Raw genomic sequence first — 13,197 nt, forward strand, 5'->3', positions numbered from 1 at the left:
GGTCAAATCAGAGCTGCAGCTGCTGGCCTACGCCACAGCCACAACAACTCAGGATTCGAGCTACATCTGCGACTTACACCACAGCTCATGACAACACTGGATCCTTAATTCACTGAGCAAGGCCAAGGATCGAACCTGTTGAGTTACAAAGGAAACTCCCTATAAGTAAGTTTTAAAACTGGGAAATATAAGCCCTACTACTTTGTTCTTTTTCAATATTATTTTGGTTATTATGGGCCCCCTGAAATTCCATATGAATTTTAAAAATCAGCTTGTCAACATCTACAAATACGGTGTGTGATATCCTTGGTAGGGTTACATTGCATCTGCAAGTCAGTTTTGGGTGTAAGGCCATCTTAACAATGTTAAGTCTTCCAATTTGTGAACACAGAATTTTTTACATTTATTTTACATTTTACATTTATTTAAAGGTATAATAGTCTATATAATTTAAATCAAATGAGTGGCATTTCCAAAGAGTAAATTCTAAAATCAGATAATTAGAAATTTCTACCTCATGCCATCATCATTTACCGAAAGGCATTCTCACTATATTAGTTCCTTTAAAAAAGTAAGTAGAAGGTATTTAAATCCCCTCCTCCAATTTTGAGAGGAAAGGGAAATAGAAGAAATTAACTATTACTACTAGTGTATATTAACCTGAGGTGGCTAGATCTAAATTTCTCTACTTAATTACAGATAATTCCTTACTTATTGCCTGGGTGATCATCTTAGTTTCATGCTGCTTGCTAAGATCAGTAGTGACCCTAATCCTAATAGGAAATAAGCATGTGCTTCATTCAATTTCTAAGATCAATTCTAAATCTTCTTTCAGAACCATACTAGACTGTTTAAGAAGCTAAACCAAAAAAAAACAAAAACAAAAACAGAGAGCGAGAGAGAGAGAGAAAAAACTACAGTTCCTACTGTGGCGCAACAGGATCAGCGATATCTCTGCAGTGCCAGGACGAAGGTTTGATCCCCAGCTCGGCACAGTGGGTAAAAGGATTCAACATTGCCATAGCTGTGGCACAGGTCACAATTGTGATCTGATCTCTGGCCCAAGAGCTCCATATGCTGTGTAGCGGCCAAAAAAGAAAAGAGAAAGAGAAAACCTTTCTTCATAGAAATGAGTATTCCTCTAGCCCTTGTCTTTACTAAGGCATTTCAGCAGAGGGGGGTGGCGGGGAGGGAAACACCCACTTTATATCCATACAAGCACCTAGAGTGAGCATACTAATACTTCGCTTGCAGAGCTGAAAAGGCAATTAATTGTTCCGGTTCCACAAAGAGTCAAATCTAAAACTCTTGGCTTTTTCACAGCAATTGTCTGCATGTGAGGCCAGCCAACATTTCTAGCCTTAATCAAGCATCACACACCTGCTTACTGAGCACCTGAGGCAAAGGAAGCCATTCCATACCAGTCACTAGCCATCTGTTCCACTATTTAAAGCCCAGTGCTGCTTTCTCATCCACACTATGTCACCTTTTCAAAAAACTCCGTTTCAAATTCCACCTTCCTGGTATCAGCCTCCCCATCAATCACCTTGAGACTTCATACTTCAGACATTAGGTAATAAGAAACTTCTTTCCACTCTCTTACACAGCAATCTCAAGCTTTTGACCACATACCTAATGCTATTTTAATGGAATAGTACACAAAACTCTTAAGATCCTTATCAAATTAAGAAATGAATGTGAAAACTACCCTCACAAAGTATCACATATTAGAATGTCTGACAAACCCTTAGGAAGAAAATTTTAAATGCATTAAAGTCTTTCAGACAGTATACAAATATTTCTGTACAAATATAATACTCAAAAAGATGACTTCAAAACATTTCAGGATATCCTGTTCTTAATTTTACCATATTCCTTTTTTTTCCTTTTTCTTTTTAGGGCCCTCCTGGGCATATGGGAGTTCTCAGGCTAGGGGTCAAATAAGAGCTGCAGGCTGCTGGCCTACACCACAGCCACAGCAACACTGGATCTGAGCCGCGTCTGTAACCTACACCACAACTCATGATAACGCTGGGTCCTTAACCCACTAAGAGAGGCCAGGGATAGAACCCGCATCCTCATGGATACCAGTCGGGTTTGTAACCTACTGGGCCACTATAGGAACTCCCTCATATTCCATTATTTAAAAAAAAAAAAAGTATAAGGAACATATTTAGTCATTCTAAATTACTTGATCAATCAGAATGTTCATTTAAACAAACCATCCAACTCTTTAATCTCTCACTCTGTGAGTTTAAGGCCTTGCAGAGCTTATTCAACTTTGTAATGCAGCAACACCCAGGCTATCCTGCTGCACAAACAGATTTTTTTAAACTGCATTTTGGGTGAATGAGTGTGTAGTAAAAAGAGTTTGTGGGGAAGGAAGACATGCGGAAGATTCAAAGACACCTCAACTCACACATTTTACAACTTGGTTACGTAAATCTTTTAATACAGGACAAAGAGCAGACAGCTCGGAAAAAAACTCAACTTCCCCCAAACCATACAGCTACTTCTTCCACTCTCCTCAAAAAAAGACCTGTAAGGAATAAGTTGGCCCCTTTCAAATATATTGGACTGTTTCATACTTTGAGTTATGATTATTCATAACTGCAAAAAAATCTCAAAATGTGATATAACTGCAACATCCACTCTTGAAAAAAAGATTACAGCATATGTATGGAAAAACAGGTTGTATGGAAAAATCTACTTTGCAAACTACTTTGAGAACAGAGATAGAACAGCCAGAGCTGAGGAGTATGAAGAAAGTCCTTTTACTCACCTCATTTCATTAAAATTTCAGCAAGCACACCAAACTGGAAGAATTATTTGTTTTAAGGAAAGTGAGGAGTGTTTTGAAAATTACAAAAAAATATCGAGAACTAAAAGTCTTACAGTATCCACATAAGTATCATTATCGTCCCCAAAGATTCTTATTACTTTAATCCTAGCTCAACAAGGATTGTGAGAAATCCACTAGAGTACACTCCATACTGCTGTCACAAATACAAGACTCATGCTAGTAATTGCCCTAACACTTGAAAGTTTCAGTTAACTGCCACTAATCCCAGGGAAATACTCTCATTCCAGGTATCTAAGGCTACCTGATTCACGGGAGCCCATGTTACCTAACCCCCTGGAAGTCAGCGGTGGAAAGCTCAGAATAAGAAAAGTGACCCCAGGGAGAATCTTCAGGTCAGCAAGACCTACATACCGGCAAGTCCACACTGACGTCAGTGCCATCCAGGAGGGACACCCGGCACGTGATGACAGACTTTGCATCTCCAGCCGCAGGGATGTGCGTGGCAGCACGCTGAGCTTCTCGGAGCCTTTCTTTCTCAGCATGTTTACGCATCGACCTCCGACCGAGGGTTCTGCGGAAGAAGCTCAGCATCTTGGTCACTACAAAAACAGAGAGAAAAAGGTATCAGAAGTCTCCCTACAATTTGTAGTCAGACAGATGGTGTCATTTAGGAAAGTTCTGTCAACATTAGCAGATGAGTTAATAAAAGGAGCACCTGGTCAAGTAAATTTAAAGACAATAAATCTGGCTACTTTAATTCATAATTTTTAAAGACTGTAACATAAAATAGAACTATGGCTTATAGCACTTCTAAACTTTCTGGACTATTTTATAGGGCACTAATCTAGTAAGAGAGGGGCAAACATTCATGAAGTTCATCAGGTCTTTTGGGCCAATAAATTATAGGTACGACAGCCAAACATTAGGAGACAAAGCCATACACTAAGGTTTCCTTTGATAATAACAACAATCCTAGGAAGTTCCTTTTCTTCTCTCAGCATTCATAGTAAAAATACAAAAATCATCACCTATTTCAGCTGAAATACAAATATAATGTAAATATAAGTTTTTATCAAATACTCTATTACTTACAGATTTTAAATTGCTACTTAATATAAATAATTCCTTACAATGTCAAATTAATGCTACCTCTTTCCTTATCTCTGTTAAGAACATTAAGGTTAATCAAAGTAATTTAAACAAGTTAAACACAGCAGACATAAAATGGAAACATCATAAAAACTACCCGGCTAACCTAAAGTTTAATTTACAAAACTAAGAGTTGTATAAGGTCACAGAGAAAACAAGTTGTGCAGACAAAAGAAAGTAATCACAATGCACTAAATGACTCAGCTAATAATTTCAGTCATAATAATATAAACACTAATATTGATCAAACCCAAACTATAAAGTAACAGAACTGAGAGGTATGTAATATGGGTTGGTGTAGAAAGAGCCAACTTCTAATCGTGCCTAGTAGGAATTCAACAAATAATTCGTGAAACTAAAAAAATCAAGAAGTAGCAATAAGAGTTTATTATTTAAAAATGTGAGGAGTTTCCGTCGTAGCGCAGTGGTTAACGAATCCGACTAGGAACCATGAGGTTGCAGGTTCGGTCCCTGCCCTTGCTCAGTGGGTTAAGGATCCGGCATTGCTGTGAGCTGTGGTGTAGGTTGCAGACGTGGCTCGGATCCTGCGTTGCTGTGGCTCTGGTGTAGGCCTGTGGCTACAGCTCCGATCAGACCCCTAGCCTGGGAACCTCCATATGCCACGGGAGCGGCCCAAGAAATAGCAAAAAGACAAAAAAAATAAAAAAATAAAAATGTGAAATGGGAGTTCCCCTCTTGGCTCAGTGGAAACAAATCTGACTAGTAATTTTGAGGACACAGGTTCAATCCCTGGCCTCGCTCAGTGGGTTAGGGATCTGGTATTGCCATGAGCTGCTCTGTAGGTCACAGACGAGGCTCAGATCTGGCCTTGCTGTGGCTGCAGCTGCAGCTCTGATTTGACCCCTAGCCTGGGAACCTCCATATGCTGTGGGTACAGCCCTAAAAAGACCCCCCCCCAAAAAAAAAGTGAAATGATCGCCCTCAGGAAGAAGAATTCAGGAGAATGATCTTGTTTTGGAAGAAGCCGTCAGATCAGAAAACTTTTTTTTTTTTTTTGTCTTTTTAGGGCCACACTGGTGGCATATGGAGGTTCCCAGGCTAGGGGTCCAATTGGAGCTGTAACTATTTGCCTGCCTACACCACAGCCCCAGCAAAGCCAGATCCAAGCTGCGTCTGTGACCTACCACCACAGCTCATGGCAACACCAGATCCTTAACCCACTAAGTGAGGCCAGGGATTGAAACTGCATCCTCATGGATGCTAGTCAGATTCATTTCCACTAAGCCACGATAGGAACTCCCAGATACTCTTTTAACCACATACACTCATAAGTTTTATAAAAAATAAAAGCAGGAGTTCCTGTCTCAGCAGTGGTCACAGACATGGCTTAGATCCTGCATTGTTGTGGCTGTGGTATAGGCTGGCAACTGCAGCTCCATTCAACCTGGGACCATCCATATGCTGCGGTGCAGTCCTAAAATAAAATAAAATAAAATAAAATAAAAGCTATTTTTTAAGTAAAATAAATACTATCACATGAAAAAAAGAAGTGTCTATGAATCAAAGATTATCATACACATATTACAAGTATGGATAATTCTACATAATGAGGTAAACTGGCAAGGCCATGATACTGTCATGTGCACATTCAGAGAAATAGCTAGAATCCTACATAGCTTTTCAGTTTACAAAGCACAATACCTAACTATCTGGCCCCAGTCTCTTTCTTTCCAGGTTTCTTTTCAGGAAATGCTCCCTTTGCATTTTGTTCACCAGTCTCATTTCAGCTGACTATGAGAGCTCATACTTGTTGTCCCAGACTTAACACCCTTAAGTCAGAGAATCCTTAGTATTCCCCTTTGCTTAACTCCACCTATCTCTCCCTTGGGAAACAATCCCTGATATCTCAAGAGTCAGTCACTCCCATCAACACATTTTCACTGAACCTTGAAAATATTTTTCTGCCTCACTAATCAGATTTTAATTATTCCTTTACATGTCTGTCTCCTTTACTGTGTCCTTCTAGAGGACACCACTCCTACTCTGAGTGGCTAGCCATCCAGCGCCTTTCATCATCAAGCACAACAAAAACATTTAGTAAATAATCTTACTTGGTACTCAGAAAAATGTCCCAAAGCACTGTTTTATTTTAATGACCAAACTAAGCGTCACAGATTAAATCAATGACCAACCCCACTTATTTAGTAAATAGTCAAGATAGGGGCTCAAACTCTGATTTTCTGACTCCAAATCTTAGTCTCTCTTTCTACTAACTATTCATGTAAAACTCATTATAGAAGAAAGAAATTATCAAAGACCACAGATAAAAAGATGCTGAATGAAAGTACAACATAAAACATACATTATGAATTTGTTTTTTAAAACCTAACCCAGTTCATTCAAGAAACTGCAAGGAGGTTAAAAAAAAAAAAGAGAGAGAGAGATTCAAAGAAACTACATATTCAAAGAGACTTAAATATCAAACAATCACAATGTGCTGACTGATTTTAGATTCTAATTCAAATATCAAAGTTTTTAAGTTGTCAGATACTATTGAGGGAAGCTAGGTGAAAGAACTCTTCAACATAAGTCTAAAATTATTTCAAATTAAAATACTTTTTCAAGTCACACATTTGTTATCATATATATAATTTACAAGAAGTCTTGCATAACCAGTTGATGCTTTAACGCAGATGCATTTGTAAACATGATAAAAGCTAGAATATTAAAACAAATATCAACATATTTAAAAAATAATTCATTGAAAAAATTTAAAATAATTCAGTAGCTATAAATTGAAAGTTACAGCCTCATTTTACAAGCATGCAAACTCCTATGTAATCAGGTAAACTGGTGAAACCATGAAAGTTGTGTGAACTTCCTAAGGACATAAATTACACACACACACACACATTTGAACACTAATTGGATTGTTTATAATGACAAAGTAAGTACTATCAATTTCCTTTTGGCTAAAATGTGGTATCGAAGATATGTTAAAAAAAAAAAAAAGTAGTCTTTATCTTTAAAAATATATACTGATGGAGTTCCCGTCGTGGCACAGTGGTTAACGAATCCGACTAGGAACCATGAGGTTGCGGGTTCGGTCCCTGCCCTTGCTCAGTGGGTTAACGATCCGGCGTTGCCCTGAGCTGTGGTGTAGGTTGCAGATGCGGCTCGGATCCTGCGTTGCTATGGCTCTGGCGTAGGCTGGTGGCTACAGCTCCGATTAGACCCCTAGCCTTGGAACCTCCATATGCCGCAGGAGCGGCCCAAAGAAATAGCAAAAAGACAAAAAATAAAATAAAATAAAAAAATAAAAATATAGACTGAAATATTTATAGGAGAAATGATATGACGTCTAGTATTTGCATCAAAATAGTACAAGGAAGGGGTTTAAGGAGGAAGGGAGATGAAAAAACTTGGCCAGATAACTGGCCAGTAACTGTTGAAGCTGATGATGGGTACATGGAGTATATTCTTCTACTTCAGTATATGCTGAATTTTTGCATAGCAAAAATTTTAAGGGAACAAATTTTTTAAAAAGAATTATTACGCAAAATTCAACATAGACTGAAAAAACTTAATGCGAAAGCAGTTACATGAAAACCAATTTCAGACCAACTAAAGAAGTGAAAGAAATGAGTATTAGGAAAAAAACAAATAGTAAATTAGGGTGAAGGGCCTTTAAAATTTTTTCTGCAAAAACATTTTTGAAAGATTAATATGCAGTTTTTTGTTTTTGTCTTTTTAGGGCCGAACCCACAGCATATGGAGGTTCCCAGGCTAGGGGTCAAATCAGAGCTACAGCTGCCTGCCTACACCACAGCTCATGCCAACACCGGATCCTTAACCCACTGAGAGATGCCAGGGATCAAACCTGCATTTTCATGGATGCTAGTCAGATTCGTTTCCACTGAACCACGACAGGAACTCCAATATGCAGTTTAATAAAGAATTACCACAAATCATGAAGATATACAACCCAGAGGTGAAAGATCGGGCAAGATATGAAGAAGCAAGCTCTAAAAGATGACATGCAATAAAAATACTCATTAAAAAAAATGTTCAACCTCAACAGCAACCAAGGAAATCCAAATTTAAAAAAATAAGATACTGTCTTGGTATTTGACAGATTCTAGACAGCCAATGTTGAAAAGGATATACGAAAAACCATCACCTTGAGACAATGTCCTCTTGGAGGAAGATGTGACCACACTATCAAAAACTTTAATATGCATACTCTTTTACACAGCAATTCTATTTCTGGTAGGATATCCTAAAGAAATAGTCCCATATATGCTCCAAGTTGTAGAAACAACTTTAAGCACATAATAAAGAAAAATTTAAGTATGTCCACCAACATGCAAGTAATTAAATAATGGTTCATACAATGGCGCAAAAGAGAGTTGTTTTTCAACTACAGTTGACATAGATACTGATAAAATTTACAAGTGAAAAATGAAATCAGAAAAACAAATACAGTTTTATTCCACACTAGGGTGGGATACCTACATACACATTTACTATACCTTACACACACACACCCAAACTTAAATGAGGATATCTCTGGAGAGGGTCATGTGGAGGTGCTTAATTTTTCTATAATAAGAATATATGAACATAAGTTTAAAAAAATTTGTTAAAAAGTTTTCCCATATTCACTCTTTTCCCACCCCCACCCCCTATTCCCACTTTCATTCTTCAGGCTGCAGCACTGGATTTTTAGCAACCGCCAATCAGACCCCTGTTTAAAAAATCTTCAATGGCCTTGCTCCCTGATCCAGCTCCTCCTACATCTGACCCTACTGGCCACCCACTCCCATGTGCTCACTCGGGTAACTCTTCCACTCAGCCCAAGAGTCTTTAACTCTTGGCCTGTTTTTGCTTTCGCTGTTCCATCTTTTTGGGATGTCCCTTTCCCACTCCACCTCTTTCCCACCCTCTCCCACCCACACACAGGGCTACCTTCAGATTTCTGGCTGAAAGGTCTTTTACACAGAAAAATATTCCCTGCCTTCTAAGTCAGGTTCCCGTGTTAGTACCCTTAATCTTTTCTTTATGACACTGCAGGAAACTGTAATTAAATACCGAATTGTTTGTTTATTTTACCAGGCATTTCCCAGACTAACACACAAGGACAGGGACCTAGTCTGACTTGTTTTGTGACCTTCGAGCACAACACTATGCATATTAGGAGCTCAGTAAGGAACTTGCCTAAAACAATACAATGATATTTTTGGATAGTACGTTTATTTTTTTAATTTACTTTGTTTGAAGTAGAGCTGATTTACAAGGTTGTGTTAATTTCTGCAGTACAGCAAAGTGGCTCAGTTATGCATACATATAAATATTCTTTTTCATTTTCTTTTCCATTATGGTTTATCACAGAATATTGAATACAGTTCTTTGAGCTCTGCAGCTATCCTGTTGTTTATCCATTCTATGTATACTAGTTTGCATCTGCTAACCCCAAACTCCAGATCCATCCCTCCCCCATCCTCAAAGGTTTTAAGTACCAGTTTTTAATTTATTATTTCTAATTTCTCAGCTATGAACTAACGAGAAGGGTTTCCTTTACAAGCAAAAAAATGCAAACTAAAGTAATCCATTTACTAACTAAACTAAGTTTTTTAAAAGATATAAAACTCAAAAAGTTTGTCATACGTGTACACTCTCTTACATGCCTGGTAGACACAATCTTCGTTAAGCAACTGCTTTCTGATAACGCAACAAGCCAATATACAGCAAACACCATTAAGGTAATAAAATCCCAATACAGGAATAATTCAACAGTTAAACATATCGTTTCCTAATGAATTTTACCTAAAAAAAAAGAAAACCCCGCAAACTCATTTCTGTACAAGTAACCTACTATGTGGGGGGGGGGGAAGGGTAGCAACCTGTTAATTACCACAGAAATGGAGCTATGGGAAACTTTTTCTCTAATTCTTAAAAAAAACTTTTGATGTTAATTTAAAATGTTGCAGGCACAATATCGTAAATCAATCATAATTAAAAAGAAAACTGTTGAAAATACTTGGTATTCTAACAAGAGCAGGACCATGACGACAGCAACAGGTAGCATCAAAGTTCACCCCCCAAAGTCCCCGGACCCAGCTCTCCGCGGGCCACGGTGGGGGCGGGGAGGGCCCCGGAGGCCTCGCCCTTGCTAGGACACACCCGCCTCTCAACTTCCAAACGCAAGGCAGCCCCAAGCGCATTCGTGACACCAAGCCAAGGTGTGTTTCCCCGACCCGCCACGTCCACGTCGCCAGTGGGCGCCCCTGGCCCGTCCCCCAGTCCCCCGACGCCGGACGCCGCCCCTCCCCTCGCGGGTTCAATATTCCGCTGGCCAACGGGCGAGCGCCCGGTGGCCCGAGGGTCACGGGCGAGGCCGCAGCCCCGGCGCGGGCGACCGAGAACCCAGGCGCGGGCCGCGCGCTTACCTGGGCTGCGACCGCGGCGCGGCCACGAGGGGAGCTGACCGCGCGAGGCTGCGACGGGTGGCTCCTCCGGAGACGCCAAGAAATGGCGACCTGAGGCGCGCCCACCGCGGGCTAATCCCCTGCGGACCCCGACGCCCGCCGGCCCGCCCCTTAAAGCCCCTAAGCTCCGCCCTGGGAGCGGGTCAATCTGCTCTTAAATGGGCAACGCCGCCGCCCCGGAAACGGCCCGGCTCGGCGATGCTCCGTTTAAAGCGGCGCTGCTAGTCCCGCCGACCCTGCCCGGCGCCCGCGGCTGTGAAAACGGCCCTTAGGAAGGAGGGTTGCGCGCCTGCGGCGCCCCTCATTAGCCCCCTCCCAGCCCGCGGACGGAGCCTGGCGTCAGGTGCTGCTGGAGCGTCCATTCCGTCGCTCAAAAAATTCATTCATTCAGCAAGTATTTACTACTCTGCTGATAAAAGAACCCTCATTCTACTGGGACAGAGACGGTAACACACACACACACACACACACACACACGTCAAAGGTGCAGAGCATCATGAAGAACAACAAAGCAGGGAATAGTAATAGATTTGTAGTGAACGTTTCATCTGTTCTTCCTACGGATAGATAATTCACGGAAGTGCCTGCGAGGGGCCAGAGTGAGTCTGGACACGAGATACAACGGATAAACCAGGCAGACAGGAGAAATAGAAAATAAGTGACAAAGGGAGTTCCCGTCGTGGCTCAGTGGCTAACGTAATCCGACTAGGAACCATGAGGTGGCCGGTTCGATCCCTGGCCTCTCTCAGTGGGTTAAGGATCCGACGTTGCCGTGAGCTGTGGTGTAGGCGGCAGACGCGGCTCGGATCCCGCGTTGCTGTGGCTGTGGTGTAGGCTGGCGGCTACAGCTCCCATTCGACGCCTAGCCTGGGAACCTCCATATGCCACGGGAGTGGCCCAAGAAAATGGCAAAAAGACAAAAATAAGTGACAAAGTAGTAAAATTCAGCACTCTTATATTAGTAGTGTTAGACATTGCCAAATGATAAAGAAAAATAGAAGCGGGATGAGAGACTAAGAATGAGATCTGGTGACTTTAGGTAGCCAGGTAGGTCAGGAGGAAGGCCCCATAAGAAGGAGCATTTTCGTCCCGTGGACACCGTGGGGGCAAAAGCAAAGGGAGAGTGAAGGCTACCGTGTGTTTGGCCAGCTTAGGAACCAGTGTGGCTAGAGGGACAGAGAGGACAGAGTGTGAGCTGAAGGGGTCCTGGCCCTGGTCAGAGCCCTGAGGGCTGCGGGCGTCCACTGCGTAGTTGAATGGAGGACTTGCTGGCTGAAAGGAAAAGAGACCCTTCCTAGGATTTGGCACTGCTTGTCTGAACCTTCACCACCCCAAGACTTGGCTTGGCGGGGGAAAGCGGGTCCCTGCCCAGTGCGGTGTTGGCTGGAACACCTCAACAGGAGCTGAAGTTGCCAAAATGGCTCCACTTGTGTGTGTGGCATCTCAGCTGGGGTGGCTCAGAATCTGAGTTCTGCTTGCTTGGACCTGTCTAAGCAGCACAGTGAAAACTGATGTTCCAATACCCATTAAGGGCAATGCCCAGAAGTCACACAGGGTCAATTCTGCTGCCTATTGTCAGTCAAAGCACATCAGGAGGCCAGGCCAGTTTTAGAAGAGATGGGACCCAAGATCCCACCTTTTTTTTTTTTTTTTTTAGTATTTTCTTTCTCTACCTTTTAAAAAATAGCTTTATTGAGATGTAATTCATACATGATACAATTCTCCCATTTAAAGAGTACACTTTAGTGGCTTTATGTATATTCACAAAACTGTGCAACCATCACTCTAATCTAATTATAGAACATTTTCATAGTGTCTTCATGGGAAACTAGATTTACAGGGGTGGGAGGAATTGTGGTGGTCATCTTTGAACCTTAGTTCAGTAAAAAAAAGTAGTGATGGGAGTTCCCGTTGTAGCTCAGTGGGTTAAGAACACAACACAGTATTCACAAGGATGCAGGTTGGATCCCTGGCCTCCTTCAGTGGGTTAAGGATCCAGCGTTGCTGCAAGCTGCAATGTAGATCGCAGACAGGGCTCGGATCTGGCATTGCTGTGACTGTGGTGCAGGCCAGCAGCTGCAGCTCCAATTCCACCCCTAGCCTGGGAACTTACATATGCCCATATATCTTAAGTGCGGCCCTAAAAAGAAAAACAAAACAAAAACAAACAGAAGCAGTGACAATGGGTAGGAGGGAAGTAGTGGACCTATAGATGAAACAAGGGACAAGGGTTGAAGCTGACTAACAGGTATATTAAACTATTCTGTCCAGTATAGGTACAAGATTCAAATTTTTTCAATAGTAAAAAGTAAAAAAAAAAAAAAAAACTATGTGGGCCGTGTATCCCTAGGAAGGCTCCGTCTCTGCAGGGGTTTGGTTACTCTAGCTTGAGAACTGTGTGGTCTTGACCACCACCCCCTCAGCCTATCAGGGCTACCCCCCTCCAAGCTTTTTCCAGTGTTTACATGTTTCAAAGCTAGACTGTAATTTTTCTGTCTACTGATCAACAATGAAAGCATGTGGAAGTTCCAGTTGTGGCTCAGTGATAACGAGCCCTGCTAGTATCCATGAGTATGCAAGTTCAATCCCTGATCTCGCTCAGTGGGTTAAGACTCTGGCGTTGCCGTGAGCTATGGTGTAGTTCTCAGACTTGGCTTGGATCTGGAGTTGCTGTGGCTGTGGTATAAGCCAGTGGCTGCAGCTCCAATTCAATCCCTAGTCTGGGAATTTCCATATGCCACCAGTATGGCCCTAAAAAGTGAAAAAAAAAAAAAAGATGGAAGCATGTTCTCTGAA

At 41.6% G+C, this 13,197-nt stretch overlaps 1 protein-coding gene across 3 annotated transcripts in view; it reads right to left on the minus strand.

The window, feature by feature from the left end:
* Positions 1–10,499, minus strand: part of EPB41L5 (erythrocyte membrane protein band 4.1 like 5) — a 136,110-nt gene extending 125,611 nt beyond the window's left edge. For all 3 annotated transcript variants that reach the window (XM_047772183.1, XM_047772182.1, XM_047772184.1), the window contains exons 1-2: positions 10,363–10,499; positions 3,215–3,402 (exon numbers count right to left, since the gene is read on the minus strand). In XM_047772183.1, coding sequence (XP_047628139.1) covers positions 3,215–3,394 — 180 coding nt within the window. In that variant the 5' untranslated portion in view covers positions 3,395–3,402; positions 10,363–10,499. The remainder of the gene's footprint in view (positions 1–3,214; positions 3,403–10,362) is intronic.
* Positions 10,500–13,197: the final 2,698 nt, after the last annotated feature.

The sequence above is a fragment of the Phacochoerus africanus genome, chromosome 3, assembly GCF_016906955.1.
Source record: "Phacochoerus africanus isolate WHEZ1 chromosome 3, ROS_Pafr_v1, whole genome shotgun sequence".
NCBI lineage: Eukaryota > Metazoa > Chordata > Mammalia > Artiodactyla > Suidae > Phacochoerus > Phacochoerus africanus.